Raw genomic sequence first — 16,352 nt, forward strand, 5'->3', positions numbered from 1 at the left:
AATCCACATACAGATAAGGAAGACTCACAGATTTATTTTTGTTGACTACAAGATACAAATTTTACAGGTTGTTTTGTGGATATCTGCATTTGTAAAATATGTAACCAATTCTGTCCTGCTTGTATTCATGTATTACATCTTTCAGGATGTTTCACTAACCATTTATTTATTTGAAACATATACCTCTCACATTAGACTTTGGTGTAATATCCAGTATACAAAAACACTTCAAACACAGTTACAGATTTCAGATTGAATTACAAAAAAAAAAAATTGCCTTTCTATAGTACTTTCATTGCACTGTTGCTACATACATCATTTCCCCTTAAAATCCGCATGAGACAACAGTACAGCGCTGACCTTGAGCTCTGACCTCAGTTGAGCTCTGACCTTGAGCTCTGACCTCAGTTGAGCTTTGACCTCTGAAATACTAAAGACTGACCTTCAGGGTTCTGTGATTCCTGCCTGAGGCTTTGAGAAGCTTTAGATATCAACATTTGATTCATAGTGTAAAAAATTACACTGAGAAAACAAAGACAAAGTCTTTTTTTTTTTTTTTTTGATAGTTATTAGCGATATTGGCATCATCTGTTAACCACTGAAGGACAGAACAAGAACGGCTTAAAGAACAGATGTCAGCTACAGAGCGCAGGAGAGGCCAATCAACATTTATCTATTTATCTTCTCAAAATTCGTGGATGGACATCTGCAAAGCCCGGCAAAGCTGCAAGTCTTCATCCTCCTCTTCATCCTGCAAAAATGACAGTGAAAGTATGTGTGAGAAAAAGACTGGGTCAGTGGTACAACACATTGAAAATAACTCATTGGTTAATTCAGGCTGAATTCAGGTTAAGCTTAAAGGACAACACTAAACTGTGTGGTGTTGCCACTCTCACATACCTACTCTCATATACCTACTCTCGTATGCCCACTCTCCACTGTACCCACTCTCATGTACCCACTCTCATGTACCCACTCTCATGTGCCCACTCTCCACTGTACCCACTCTCATGTACCCACTCTCATATACCCACTCTCATGTGCCCACTCTCATATACCCACTCTCATGTGCCCACTCTCATGTACCCACTCTCATGTACCCACTCTCATGTGCCCACTCTCATGTACCCACTCTCATGTGCCCACTCTCATGTACCCACTCTCATGTGCCCACTCTCATGTACCCACTCTCATGTACCCACTCTCATATACCCACTCTCATGTGCCCACTCTCATGTACCCACTCTCATGTACCCACTCTCATGTGCCCACTCTCATGTACCCACTCTCATGTGCCCACTCTCATGTACCCACTCTCATATACCCACTCTCATGTGCCCACTCTCATGTACCCACTCTCATGTACCCACTCTCATGTGCCCACTCTCATGTGCCCACTCTCATGTACCCACTCTCATGTGCCCACTCTCATGTACCCACTCTCATATACCCACTCTCATGTACCCACTCTCATGTGCCCACTCTCACATACCTACTCTCATATACCTACTCTCGTATGCCCACTCTCATGTACCCACTCTCATGTACCCACTCTCATGTGCCCACTCTCATGTACCCACTCTCATGTGCCCACTCTCATGTACCCACTCTCATGTGCCCACTCTCATGTACCCACTCTCATGTACCCACTCTCATATACCCACTCTCATGTACCCACTCTCATGTGCCCACTCTCACATACCTACTCTCATATACCTACTCTCGTATGCCCACTCTCCACTGTACCCACTCTCATGTACCCACTCTCATGTGCCCACTCTCATGTACCCACTCTCATGTACCCACTCTCATATACCCACTCTCATGTGCCCACTCTCATGTGCCCACTCTCATGTACCCACTCTCATATACCCACTCTCATGTACCCACTCTCATGTGCCCACTCTCATATACCCACTCTCATATACCCACTCTCGTATGCCCACTCTCATGTACCCACTCTCATATACCCACTCTCGTATGCCCACTCTCATGTACTCACTCTCCACTCTACGCTACTGTACTATCAAGCTCTTGATTACATTCAAGCCCTGTGCACTGATATCCCCTTCACTTTAAGACCAACAGCTCACTCCATCACATCAGCCTTTTCAGAGGGGCTCCAGACTAAGGGGCTCCCTGTGATGCTGTGAAATGGGGAAGGTGTGAAAGGACATGGAACCAGTGTCAGTGCGGAGAGCTTCGGCCTCTCACCATGTATCTGGCGTAGCTGAAGCAGTGTCTCCGGAGCATGTGTCCAATGAGGTTAGGGCTATAGTAACCAGTGTTCCCCCACGGCATCCGTGCGCAGATCGGACACACCTTCAGAGGGAATGGCCTCTATATATTAGAGAATGGCTACATATAGCAGACAAGGAAACCAGGGTTTTGCTTATCAGACTGCGTCAAAATGGCTACCACTGCAGTAAATGAGTGTGTAGGACTTCTCCCGTGGGTGTGGAGAAGATGTTGATAGTACCAGCCTTAAAACAAAAACAAATCGCAAAACGTCACCACTGTGCCTCTTCTGTTCTCCTCCAAGTACATAAATACAAACCAGTAAGGAAGATGTGGTCAGATATGTTGCTGGTGATACCGAGTCACCAAGATATTTATCGGGATTTGAAAAGGATTGAAAAAACACCCATCGTTCAAGGATGTTGAAATCAGAGGTGAATTAATCTTTTAGTATTATGCAAATTAATATTTAAGTATAAGCCTCTGATCAATAAGCATTTGATTAAAGAAAGCAGAATTTGGTTTGCTTTTGTAGTTCACAGAGGAAAATGGCTACTGATTTTGATGTTTAAATTTGTGTGTTCTTGTCCGTGACATTGTCTAAGATGTTATTCTCCTTGAGTGTCAGATCCTTTTGAATGTGTTTACGTGTTGGAGCTTACAGTTGGAGCAGCTTCTGCAGAGTGCTGCCTCAAGCAGTGCTGCACCAGCGCAATGTCTGTCAGGCCCACCAGGGGGCAGTATGGGCACGAGTACGCTCTCCCTCCACTGAAGACACACACACACACACACACACACACACACACACACACACACACACGCACACGCACGCATGCACGCACACACGCACGCACACACACACGCACACGCACACGCACAGAGAGAGAGAGTCAGATGTTCATATGCACACACTGCACATGAATAATCACTCTTTGTGTGTGGACATCTACATGTAGTCCACATATAACCTATTTTTGTTCATTTTGTGTTTTTCCTGTCCTAAACCTCAACAGAAACAGCTCAGTAAATTATTAAATACATTACAACACTTTGATACTGAAACTCTTACATGTTTAGCTACAAAAATGGCAACTACGTTTGACTTTTTTTCCCCTGATGACAGCAATCGTTTTGCATTCTTGGATATAAAAATCTTTTAGTGTAAATCTTTATAATTTTGTATGTACTGACTAGCGGAAGGTTTGTGAGATTGACATGGTCTCGGGGGGAGTGGCTCAGTGACGGAGCCCGTGGCAAACGAGAGAATGTGTGTTCAAACGAGAGAATGTGTGTTCAGTAGATTCTATAAGCAGGAGCTCTATTGCCTTTGTTTGAGCAGTTGCAGTGTCTCCAGCTGCCCCGTAGAGGGTGCAGGAAACCCTTGAGCAGTTCAACAGCCCTTGGCTCCTCCCCCCACGCCGTGTCTTGTGAGGATGGTCACACTTTAAACACTGCTGGTTTTTACTCTGTCTGTCCTGATATGGTGCTCACACATGAAGGTATATGGAAAAAACCCAGTGGGATAACGATGTAAGCGTACCTGTTTGAAGGTGCTGGGACAGTGGTGTAGGGACATCCACTGCAGAGCAGAAGTACAGGGGTCCAGACAGGACGCAGGACAGGACTCAGGATAGGGATCTGGACAGGGGTCTGGACAGGACTCAGGATAGGGATCTGGACAGGGGTCTGGACAGGAATGTTGGTAGGTGGTGTGGCATTAGCACCATATTCCTCTATGTACTTCCTGCAGGTCTTATAGTGGAGTTGCATTTTGCTGAAAAATTTCTGAGAATGTAGAGAGAGAATGAAATAAAAATGAAGTAATGAAATAAAATCTTTGTGAAAAAAGTGAAAAACTGGAAAAGTATTTGACATGTCCTTTGAAACATAAAAGTAGCTGAAGCTCTGATGCTCGTTCCGATAAGAGAGCTGAAACAGCTATATGAACAGATTGAGCCATACAGCACGAAATTGTTCATTCACAAACAGCTTACATGCACATAAAACTTTTCATTTACATAAAGGCTTTGGGCATGTGATCAGCAACAAGACATTCACACCGATATCACGTGAATATGTTGACAGAATATTCTGAGTCATGACTTGGTGGGACTTTCCCTGGAGTAGTGATTACTGAAGCCCAGCGGTTTATTGGGGCTGAGGAAAGTGCTCTCTCTACTGCCAAAAACGAGGCATCACCATGTGTGGAGCGAGGACGCTGGACACACACATGCCACATAGCAGAGACATGCTTTAGTTCACACGGAACAGCACACGAAATAACTTATACTGTCACAGCCTCAAGGTTTGTGCTCTCTAAAAGTCAAAGTTTATTTATGCAGCACTTCTTACAACAGACGTCCGAGTCCAAGTCCCCAGTGAGCGGGCCAAAGGAGACAGTGACTCCCTAAAGATGGTTGGTATTGTGCTGGGTAATAATGTTGCGGGGGACAGGCTTCAACCCCACAAAGTCCATCATGCTATACCGATATAAAGGCAAGACTCCTAACACTACGTTCGCCAACCTCTGCAACATGACTGATATTGTAAGTTGCTCTGGATAAGAGCACCTGTCGGAAGCGTGTATGTGATAAGGGGGATTTTACAGTAAGAGTTCTCTGGCCTGTTAATTCATTTAGCAGGTTAATTCTCGTTTTGTCCTGAGGGCTGATGCCAGTGTAAGTCCACTGTGTGAGAGAGTGAGGTGCTGACCTCTGCTCCACAGGCCCTGCAGGTGCCCTTCCTTGTCCTCATCCTCTGCTGGACGTCGGCAGCCCTGCGCCACGTCTCTTCCACGGGGCCCCGGCACAGAGGGCATCGGGGCCCCCGGGTCCTCACCGCTGTCTCCAGACAGCTCCTGCAGAAGCTGGGGAAGGAGAGTAGGTGGATGAAAAGCTTACAGGAGGAGAATGGCACTCTGGGACTCGGTTTCACAGGTCTGAGCGCAGATTTAATAGTGCATAAGCAGCTCTGTCAGAGACTGCAGTCAGAAATGAGTGCGGAACACGGTGCCTGGCTGCACCAGCGCTCACTTCTACCTTCTTCTTAAAAAGAAAAAAGAAAAGAGTAGTATTTTAGTAGTTGTAGTAGTATAGTCCAGTAATGAATAATTAAAGCTGAAGTAAAGGGATGTTAAAATGGGGGGGGGGGGGGGGGGGGGGGGGGGGATATACAGACAGTTCTAATGGCAACTGTGAAGGGTCTAAACATTTTCTCTGCCCAAGTGTCTGGTCTATGCTCTGGTCAGACTGTGAGCAGACGTGGACTCACACGTGCTGGCAGTTCTTGGTGCGGACAGGCATCCTCAGGACATCCTGGCAGACGGGGCAATCGAAGTCCTCTTCTACCTCTGGGTCTGGTGTCCTTGAGTGAGTGGCCATTTGTGAAGCGTTTCGCTTGTACCCTGGAAAGCGTGGATGAGGTTTCTGCCAGAAAGGACACAGGAGGTGTGGTTAACCGAGGTCACAGGAGGCGTGGTTAACTAAGGTCACAGGAGGCCTGGTTAACCGAGGTCACAGGAGGCGTGGTTAAACGAGGTCACAGGAGGCGTGGTTACCAGAGATGCTGGGACATGGACAGTATTGAGGATTCCTTTTGATGTGTCTCTGACAATGACAGATGGATGCAAAGCTGTGCATTAAATTAGCTGTGAACAAATGTGACATAAGATCAGATTTTAGGTGTGCACTCTTTTGTTTGAGCGACCTGTGAGCGCTTTCGTCACACCCAGTTTAACCTCATCACTGTGTTGTAATGCGAGCCACAGGCCACATTCACTGCAGCTGATCACGACTGTAATGGGTTTGAAAAAGTGAACTTTGTAAGATAACACCAAGCTTTTCCAGAGACAACAAAAGAAGTGTGCTGTTAGGAAGGTAAGGAAGAATGCAGAACCGATCCTTATCTTTACATCAACACTCACCCACTCTCTCTCTCACACACACACACACACACACACACACACACAAACAAGAAGAAAAAGATAGCTACAACTATCAATTTGACAACAATTTAAAGAACAAACTGCCCGATCGTTCCTGAGTACACTAACTCTTCTATCTTTACTTCCTGGTGATCTCAAGCACTTTCACAACTTTATTTAAATGACACCCTTCTTGTCAACCCCGTCCTATGCTATACAGTTAGTTTGGTTATTTATATGTACACTACAGCTCCATAAAGACACTGTAAATACTGAGGCTATACAGGCTATTACTTCTGAACAACTGTGCAAATCCCCCTCCACCACACAGTCTTAAACAAGCGAAAGCAAAACACATGGTGCTAAATAAATGGGTGAAACTCACTCAGAGTGTCGCGTCTCCTCTCCTGCGAATGTTGACCTGTTCTTGCCCTCTTCCAGTAGCTGTTTAAAAGTGTTTTTTTTTTTTTGTTCAGTCTGTCCAGTATGTCTCTGAGCTTGACTTTCACTTTCTCTCTCAGTGTCTGGTTTCGCAGCGCTGGAAAGCACCTGACTGTTTATACTTGCAGCAGAAGGAAGCTGATCTGACTGCCTGCAGTCTGGCTTGTCCTGTTTATGCAGAGACGTGAAGGAGCTGCAACCTTGCACGCGCCCCGGAGGACCCGACGGGGTCCTGCCTGTCCCTGAACAGTGGCCGTATGAATGTACATGAACCTCAACATACTCCCAACATCAAGGTACAGACCCCTAGATCATACAGGAGTGCCACAGTTGTTTAGTGAATAAGGTCATATGGGCTGCAGAGCTACAGTGATGTGACACAGATCACAGTCACTGTCTAAAACTGATCAATCTGGTTTTGTTTTTGAGTTTTTTAGCATCAGTATATTTTGATAAGTTTGTTTTCATGTGTTTCTGAGCTAAACTATATAGTGTTTAGTATGTGTTTAACTGTATAGTATGTGTATAAATGCATTTAAGTTAAAATTGATTGTTTTTTGAGCTAACCAAAGTCCAAAGTTGTCCAAAGAGGCCAAAAGTGTAGTTTTACTTCACTTGGAAACTGTTTCCTGCTCTTAGTCAAAAAGCAGTGACATCCTCAATACAATGTATGAAGACAAAATACTTCCAAAATATAAATGTGGTTTGTACTGTTATTTTTCTTAAACCAGTGTATGTGTGTATGTGTTGGTTTTATTAGTGAGTGTGACCCATGTTTTCTAGGTGGTATGTTGGTTTTATTACTGAGTGTGACCCATGTTTTCTAGGTGGTATGTTGGTTTTGTCGCACCCTGATAGAACACTCTTCTACAGCATTCTAGTTTAATGGTATACTGGACTGTACCCTACTGTACTGGTTAGGATGCATTCTATGAGTAAATGACAAAGCACTTTTCTAAGTCGCTCTGGATAAGAGCATCTGCTAAATGTAAATGTAAATGTTCTCTTGGTCTCTTCTTTATCTGATAAGACCCACATTATGAATGTCACAGAGCAACAGCTAGCCAGTAGGCACGGACGATGGCACGGTTTTCTTTAGTGATTCAAGCCCTGGGTGTTTTACTCTACATTCTCTTTACTGTTTGGATATATTTGGTTTACACAGGATCCTTCAGGATCAGGTAAATTAAGTACATGAAAAATAAGCAACAAACTACAAAAGAGCTAAAAAATACAGTTTTGAGAGTTAATGCAGTGTTGAATTACTGTGCTAAAATGCTGAAGCATAACATTCATTAATTTAGAGAAAATCTATATAGAATCTGCTTACTTAGAGTAAATGGTCAAGAAACTCATCAAGCATTTCAAGGCATATTGGAGGTTGTTAGCACTTTAAACTGACAACATGGCTGATCAAAGGTTAAAGCTAATCTCTATAATACACTATGAGCACACTTGAGCTTAATATTGTGCAATTTAGTGCCATGTTTCCATATTACCACAACAAGATTACCACTGCAGAAAGTATGACTTAGGCATTGCTTGGATACCACCCGAGTGAAGAAAGTGCATTCTCTGGAAACTGCTGTCTTCTGGACTTGTCTTGAAGGTGTTTAAACAAAGCGTCTTGAGTCGTGTTTTCTAATAACAGGAGGTCCTATGGTGACAGTGAGTCCATGTTGTGTGCTGTTCCATGTCCCCCATATTCACTCTCTCTCACTCCATACTCAGGTTTTTATACTACGCTTTATTCTTTAGTCTTTAGGGCTAATGACGTTTTGGTCTGATTTGTCTAAGTTGCTTCTCAGTTGCCCACTCCGAGATGCCATTCTCCTACTAGTGGCATTTCCTAAGCTTCTAAAGCAGTTAGAATGGGGCACATGATACAGAGGACTGTATATAATTCAAACAACAAAGTATGAGTGCACTTATGGTCTTTAAAAGAGAAGAAACAGGTAAAGTGTCTGTGTGCGTCTCTGTATGTGTGCGTGTTTGCATCCATGTCATTGCCACCTGTTGTGTAGGACACGCTTCCCTGGTTCATCCTCCTTCATGAGTGGTGATGCTCTAGAATGGCAACAGGAAATGACGGTCGACAACAACATAGATGGCTCTCAGATGACAGCGAACATAACACGTAATTTAGCTAGGAATAAGGTAAAATCCAAGAAAGGTCCCCAAACTCCCATTACGGAGGGGCCGATGAAGAATTCAACATTCTAATTTAGCGAATGATGATCAGAGAAGCTCAAAAAATGGAATGGTGTTTCTGGTAGAAATGTCAGAAACACCAAACCAACACTTCCCTTCTCCCCTCTGCAGTTCCACTCTGATCTCACGCAGAACGGGCTCATGACAACAGCAGAGGAGACACCCAGACACACAGGAAATTATAATCACTCCAGATATTTTCAAAACTCTACGACAACTGTGGCAACAGCACCTCAAAAACATTCACTGGAGAAAAACGAAACAAAGCCTATGAAAACTAAACAGAACACAGATCCACAACATGGATCCCTTAATAAATCCAAGTTAAACCAAACAGTTCTTGAAGCCAATAGCACGTTATGGAACATCGGAATACCCAAAAGCACAAGCTCAAGAGCTCCAGACAAGCTGACCCCTCTACCAGTTCCAGACAAGCTGACCCCTCTACAGGTTCTATACAAGAAAGATTTCCAAAAGATGCCAAACTGGACAACAAACGATGTATACCTGCAAAGCAATGAGCCCATTCAGAGAGTACGTGTGAAATCTTCAGTCTGACACTATAATATTACCAATACTACCATACCATCATGTCGTCATACTACCATACTACCATATTACCATACAGCTATACAATCCTATAACCATACTATCATACTATCATATCAACAGATCTGAAGTACATATTTAGGCAATTTAATTTGAAATTAAGAAAGGTTTTATAACCACAGAATATATAATAATAAATTATTTGAACAATTATGTAAAACAACAGAAAATGATATTTTTTATTAGTTTTATTAGTTCCTTTTGGGGAACCTCAAGCAGTGCTTCCTCCAAGCAGTGCTTCCCCCAAGCAGTGCTTCCTCCAAGCAGTGCTTCCCCCAAGCAGTGCTTCCCCCAAGCAGTGCTTCCTCCAAGCAGTGCTTCCCCCAAGCAGTGCTTCCTCCAAGCAGTGCTTCCCCCAAGCAGTGCTTCCCCCAAGCAGTGCTTCCTCCAAGCAGTGCTTCCCCCAAGCAGTGCTTCCTCCAAGCAGTGCTTCCTCCAAGCAGTGCTTCCCCCAAGCAGTGCTTCCTCCAAGCAGTGCTTCCTCCAAGCAGTGCTTCCTCCAAGCAGTGCTTCCTCCAAATAAAATTTGCTTGTGTTAAACCTGGGGAAACACAGGCCTGTGCAGTACATAGAGGTGTCCCACACATTTCTAGTATATCCCATCCACTTTTGCAAATTTGTAATAATTTGCATGACCTAATTCATATAAAGAATTATTGAGGTGTTAATGGTGGAGGTAACATTGAATTTTGTCTGAAGGTGTTAATGCAATACTCATACTATCTGGTACAAGTGTTTAGTTAAATTACACTGCATAATCTTGCTTTCTTGTACAGAGTTGTGCAGAATCTTTGCACAAAATTAAAGACCCAGACATTCAGAAGGCCTTCATGCCTAGTATTCAGATGTATCTGTACCAGAACCTTCTTAACCAGAGCGAATGGAACCGACTGGCTCACTTCAACAATCCTTTCGGCTTCATGGAGTACAACTACAGTGGTGGGTGACACACAGCTGACACTCATCACTCTCATATGATTTCATCAAGCCTGAAATCACCGCTGTCATATAACTGTCTTGGAAACCGTGGTAAAACTGGTGTGATGGCCAGATGTGGAGGTTTACTGTTACAGTCTCAGCAGCCTTGAATAAACAGACCTCATAACCCAAGACAGGATGACAATGACCCTCTTATCCTTTGCTGAAACTCCACCCAATAATTCACACAATTTCCAACATTTACTATGTATGTTCACCTGATTCAAAAATTCTTCTCTTAGTTTAACATGTAATTTGTTCTCGTGTAACTGAAGACATAAAGAAGGTGGTGGACCTGATTCCCAAGCCCAGGAGCACCCAGCTACTGCCACTCCCTGAGAACAACACCTGCAGCCGCTGTGCTGTGGTGGCCAACGGTGGCATTCTCTACGGCTCCAAGATGGGCCAGGAGATAGATGCGCATCATTATGTGTTCCGGTGAGTGATGATGTAAAGCATAACGCAATAATACAAAGCATTATTGTTAGTTTTATTTTTAAATGCCCACACGAATGAAGTAAGTCTAAATAAAGCATATTTAGCATTTGAATGTAATTTTAATGTAAAGATGTACAAACTTAAATTCTAAAATAACTCAAAATGGGGAAAGGGCTAATATATGGTTTTTCATTGCAAGGGCTCAATTGTTGAAGGCGATTTATTTAAGAAATCTTTAATTTCTTTTCCAAATATTAAACGACTTTATTGAGGTATGTGGGTGCATGGGGATGTGTAAAAGAGGAGATTATGTATGAATTTTACAAGAATTTGAATTTAATTAAATTGTTGGATTTTGTTAACCCTTTTTTTATATGTGAATGCAGAAAATCTGAAATGGTCCAACCCCTTCAAAATGGGATTAAAATGGATTGGGAACATAATCTGTCTCATTATACACCTGTACCATAATCCATCTGTCTCCCATACACCCATAACATAACCAGATGTCTCACATACACCTGTACCATAATCCACCTGTCTCATATACACCTGTACCATAATCCACCTGTCTCATATACACCTGTACCATAATCCACCTGTCTCACATACACCTGTACCATAATCCACCTGTCTCATATACACCTGTACCATAATCCACCTGTCTCATATACACCTGTACCATAATCCACCTGTCTCATATACACCTGTACCATAATCCACCTGTCTCATATACACCTGTACCATAATCCACCTGTCTCACATACACCTGTACCATAATCCACCTGTCTCATATACACCTGTACCATAATCCACCTGTCTCACATACACCTGTACCATAATCCACCTGTCTCATATACACCTGTACCATAATCCACCTGTCTCACATACACCTGTACCATAATCCACCTGTCTCATATACACCTGTCACACACCCCATTGTTCATAGTGTTCCACACTGATGTCTGGAGACAATGCAGGGCATAGACGCAGAACAGTGAGATATCTGGTTGTGTGAACACCACACGAGAGGAAGCAGAGAGTAGTTAATTCTGTATCATTACAGCTCTGCAATTGTTATCATTTTTGGCTTCTATTGGAAACCTTTTGGCTTGCTCACATTTCAAAGAAGATATTTTTGACAAGTATTGACTCAGGAAGAAGATCGCATGCAAGTTATTTGCACTTTCAGTGCTGTACAAATGAAATACACTGTTTAAAGGTAAAGTATGTTTCATGCACTCTGTTATTAACATTAACATTGATGGACCTTAGCTGACACTTTTATCCAAAGTGACCTATAATCCAATATCCAAAGCCACTGAATACAGAGTATTGTGGTATTATTATATATTGCAGAGAATTGCAATGTGATCTTCACTCCCGGCCTCTGTGCAACAATACAGAGCCTTTATATGCAGAGTTCTAACTGTACTTGTCTGAGATTGCTTGTACGTGTTTTGCACTTCTAGGCATCGGCATTGAGCCCTGCTTTTCAGCAGTATTCTAGTTCAATGGTATTTTGAACTCTAACCTACTGTACTGGCTAGGATGTATTCTATGAGTAAATGACAAAGCACTTTTGTAAATCGCTCTGAATAAGAGTGTGTGTTAAAGGCTGTAAGTTTAAATGTAAATGTAACTTCTAGCCTCTGTTTAAAATGTGATCAAAACCTATGAAACAGAAAACCTCTAAACCAACCACACAGTATCTCCCCCTTGTGGATGTGGACTCACTATACATTCTCTGAATGCATATTTAAATGTGTGAAAGGGCTTAAGCGAGGAACTAGACATCCCGAGACGTGGCAGGGTGAATGTTGTTGTGTCTCTGTTGCAGAACGAACGGGGCAGTTATCAAAGGCCATGAGGAAGATGTGGGAAACCGGACATCTGTCTACGTCCACACAGCATTCTCACTCGTCACCTCCCTCACTGTCTTCAAGAAGTATGGCTTCAATAAAATTCCCAGTGATGAGGTATCCATCATTCTTGGCTGTGTGTGTGTGTTATTACATGTTTCCTGTGGAGGTTAATTACATCTCGGACCTGAGAGAAGGCAGAAGCATATAAATGACTGTTTGTGCATGCCTGCATGTGTACCGTGTTCCCTGGGCTGGAGAGACATGTCTGTCTCCCTGCACAGGGAATTAAATATGTGATGATTCCTGAAGGCCTGAGGGATTTCCTGTGGCTGCAAGGACTTCTCACCAGACAGGAAGTAACAAATGGCCAGTTCCAGAAAAAGCAGTAGGCACAGGAGTACAAGCGCCTCACTCAAAACAAAGATTAACAGATATTATTGTGTCTGGATTAATTGTGTATTAATCATGATTTTTAAGTAGAGCATTAAAAAGACACAAGTAATTGCTTGGAATTACTGTATGACATTCATTGAATTATACTCCTTAAGCAACCATTACGCTATTTAAAGTCAACATTTAAATGGATTTCTTTATTTATTTACTTATTATTACAGTTATTATTGGATAGATTAATGCTGTGAAGGGACCAGGTCTCTATCACATTCTGTCATTTTGTGAACGTTATGAAAAGATTTTACCATTTGAAGATTTTTCACAACCAGCCTTTACCCTCTTTCCCCGAGGCCATGGACGTACTACGAAGGGTTTGATGAGAGCCGCTTTTATGTCCTCCACCCGGACTTTCTGAGATATATTCGCAACAGGTAGCGCTGCCAGAGAGCTGTTAGCTAACATGGGATGTAACCCTGCGATTCGTGCATGGCCTGTCTCTCACACACATTGCATGGGATGGGGTGGAATCCCAGTAGTGCTTTTCTACATTTCAAACTGAATACACATTTGATTTTATCTTTGTAGTGATATAAAAATGTAGCCCTGTGTAACATATGGTATGATAAAATTATCGTAACATTTTATGATCGTGTGTATACATTTTCTGGTTTAAATCTTTCTGACACGATTCAGCATCAAACCAATAAGCTATCTACACAGATTTATGACCTCTAAACAGCAGGATGGGAAACACTGGGCGATGTACCGACCGACCAACGGAGCCTTCACTCTGTTCCTGGCCCTCCATGTCTGCGACACGGTAAGTGCTGTTAAAGTGCATTTTGATGGCCACTTTAGATTCCAAGGAAAGTCAAATATATTTATTTGTTATCTGATTGCCTTTAGCTCATTTTTAAAAATTATTTGCATTTATATAGCGCCTTTCTCAAACTCAAGGTCGCTTCACAAATATCGCTTTTGAAAACTTTTTTTAAAATGTAAATAAAACGAAACCCATCAATCGACGTGCGTACACGGCAGCCGTGAGCAGTGATCCAGACATTTGGAAGTGTGGAGAAGGCAGAAGTGCACACACAGCATACACACAGCAGTGTAATCACACTTATAAGGTGCCTAACTAGTCACCGCTGACACGTGTGTCGATCTAAGAAGGGGGCGTGGCTACAAATGAGGGGAACGTAAAAGGGGCAAAGTCAGAGACCGCGACAACTGTACCACGTGGGCTGGGTGTGCGTCACAAGGCCGTCCTGTAACCAAATCACGTGTTTTTATTATGGGAATAAAGGCCGATATATGTTGCCGATATGTGTGAGTTGTCCAGAAAATGTTTCATAGCCTTGTCTCACCCCTTGGTTCTCCTCCCGTTTGCTCTGTGATTTGATAAATTACAAAAGTAAAAGTCTGGATGTTAATGAGTTTACCAGCAAAATCTAAGTATGTCCTCTGGATAAAAGTAAACAAATTCATGCATGTCAGTAGGTTTATGTTGAGCTTGTAAAATAATGGAAATGTATCCACTTTCTTAGGAAGCTTCTTTTCCTTTAGCATCTGTTAGATCAGAGAAAAACGTTTAGAGTATGACAAGGCGTCCATGTAAGCTGCGACTGTGATCCCCAGTGGCAATGAAGCAGGTTGTGATTCTCTCAGACGCTTGGCCTGTGACCCTGGTGGCGATGAAGCAGGTTGTGATTCTCTCAGACGCTTGGCCTGTGACCCTGGTGGCGATGTAGCAGGTTGTGATTCTCTCAGACGCTTGGCCTGTGACCCTGGTGGCGATGAAGCAGGTTGTGATTCTCTCAGACGCTTGGCCTGTGACCCTGGTGGCGATGTAGCAGGTTGTGATTCTCTCAGACGCTTGGCCTGTGACCCTGGTGGCGATGTAGCAGGTTGTGATTCTCTCAGACGCTTGGCCTGTGACCCTGGTGGCGATGTAGCAGGTTGTGATTCTCTCAGACGCTTGGCCTGTGACCCTGGTGGCGATGTAGCAGGTTGTGATTCTCTCAGACGCTTGGCCTGTGTCCCTGGTGGCGATGTAGCAGGTTGTGATTCTCTCAGACGCTTGGCCTGTGTCCCTGGTGGCGATGAAGCAGGTTGTGATTCTCTCAGACGCTTGGCCTGTGACCCTGGTGGCGATGTAGCAGGTTGTGATTCTCTCAGACGCTTGGCCTGTGACCCTGGTGGCGATGTAGCAGGTTGTGATTCTCTCAGACGCTTGGCCTGTGACCCTGGTGGCGATGTAGCAGGCGACCCTGAGACCGGTGTTATCCATCCTCTTATTTCAGGTTGACGCGTATGGTTTCATCACTGAGAACCACAGGAATTACTCAAATTACTACTTCGAGAAGAATCAGAAGACTAAAGTTATCTTCTACATCAACCATGACTACAACCTAGAAATAAAAACATGGCAAAAACTGCACAATGCCAAAATCATCCGTCTATACCAGCATGATGGAAGACAGACATGACACTCGTCCTTCAGGAAGAACATGTCTTACGACACCCAGGCCAAACATTTTCTGCATTTTCAATACACAGATGAACAGCCTGCAGGTTCGTAAAAGAAGTAGATGTTTTCCACATTCTCAGCACATTTACTGACCCAGGCACTGGGCACGACCGGGGTTTGACTTGTGGAGGCAGTTTGTGACAGGAAAGGACGCATGTCTACAGCATGTAGGGTTACGTATGATGTTAAATATTCTTAGATTGGTTTCTTACTGTAGATTTACTGTTTTTTTAAAGCATCTTCTATTTCCTCTTTGTTTTGTTCTGCTCACGTTTGCTCTGTCCTAGTGCATTTTTCCATTAAATGTTTCAGTGCGGTACTACAAATCACCAATGTAAACAGTTTTCAAAATTATGTGCAATAATCTGGTTTTCTTCTAAATAAACTACTGTACATAGATTCATTCATAATAAAATTTAATCTCCAATCACTGTGTGTGTGTGTGTGTGTGTGTGTGTGTGTGTGTGTGTGTGTGTGTGTGTGTGTGTGTGTGTGATCATTTGCTCATTTGTATGCATATGTATGTTACTCTGACAATATGACGCTGAATTGTTTGGTGTTTTGAGCATTTTGTGCAGGATCTTTATACACATATGATTCATACTAAAAAGGTTGTCAGTATGATTACAATCACAGAGAACTTATTTTGCTCTGATGTGGCTCCAGTGTAATGAAAGCTTGTGTGTAATAAGTGTGACAGGTTTAAGAGTGACAGGATTAAGTTTCC

At 43.1% G+C, this 16,352-nt stretch overlaps 2 protein-coding genes across 2 annotated transcripts; one reads left to right on the forward strand and one right to left on the reverse strand.

Moving 5' to 3' along the window:
* Positions 1–14: 14 nt before the first annotated feature.
* On the reverse strand, positions 15–5,849 carry LOC113582981 (E3 ubiquitin-protein ligase RNF138-like). The gene is made up of 7 exons (XM_027019047.2): positions 5,795–5,849; positions 5,509–5,663; positions 4,951–5,104; positions 3,779–4,023; positions 2,901–3,006; positions 2,215–2,322; positions 15–751 (listed from the first exon to the last, which is right to left on the reverse strand). The coding sequence occupies exons 2-7, from the start codon at positions 5,616–5,618 to the stop codon at positions 686–688; spliced, it is 789 nt and encodes a 262-aa protein (XP_026874848.1). The 5' UTR covers positions 5,619–5,663; positions 5,795–5,849; the 3' UTR covers positions 15–685.
* Positions 5,850–6,862: 1,013 nt separating this feature from the next.
* Positions 6,863–15,608, forward strand: LOC113582980 (alpha-N-acetylgalactosaminide alpha-2,6-sialyltransferase 1-like). The gene is made up of 10 exons (XM_027019045.2): positions 6,863–6,897; positions 8,626–8,738; positions 9,150–9,346; positions 10,198–10,360; positions 10,675–10,837; positions 12,678–12,816; positions 12,984–13,087; positions 13,446–13,526; positions 13,816–13,915; positions 15,399–15,608. Exons 1-10 carry the CDS (start codon positions 6,863–6,865, stop codon positions 15,582–15,584), a joined length of 1,281 nt encoding a protein of 426 aa, XP_026874846.2. The 3' UTR covers positions 15,585–15,608.
* Positions 15,609–16,352: the final 744 nt, after the last annotated feature.

Source organism: Electrophorus electricus, chromosome 19 (assembly GCF_013358815.1).
Source record: "Electrophorus electricus isolate fEleEle1 chromosome 19, fEleEle1.pri, whole genome shotgun sequence".
Lineage (NCBI taxonomy): Eukaryota > Metazoa > Chordata > Actinopteri > Gymnotiformes > Gymnotidae > Electrophorus > Electrophorus electricus.

What these genes read in the sequence shown, in the direction of transcription:
- LOC113582981 (XM_027019047.2), bottom strand. Translation starts at nt 5,618, where the DNA reads ATGGCCACTCACTCAAGGACACCAGACCCAGAGGTAGAAGAGGACTTC. An exon ending in ACCAAGAACTGCCAGCACGT is followed by an intron (nt 5,105 to 5,508) that starts GTGAGTCCACGT and finishes CTCCTTCCCCAG; the next exon opens with CTTCTGCAGGAGCTGTCTGG. An exon ending in CTGCAGAAGCTGCTCCAACT is followed by an intron (nt 2,323 to 2,900) that starts GTAAGCTCCAAC and finishes TTCCCTCTGAAG; the next exon opens with GTGTGTCCGATCTGCGCACG.
- LOC113582980 (XM_027019045.2), top strand. Translation starts at nt 6,863, where the DNA reads ATGTACATGAACCTCAACATACTCCCAACATCAAG. An exon ending in AACATACTCCCAACATCAAG is followed by an intron (nt 6,898 to 8,625) that starts GTACAGACCCCT and finishes CCTGTTGTGTAG; the next exon opens with GACACGCTTCCCTGGTTCAT. An exon ending in GGCCAGTTCCAGAAAAAGCA is followed by an intron (nt 13,088 to 13,445) that starts GTAGGCACAGGA and finishes TCTTTCCCCGAG; the next exon opens with GCCATGGACGTACTACGAAG.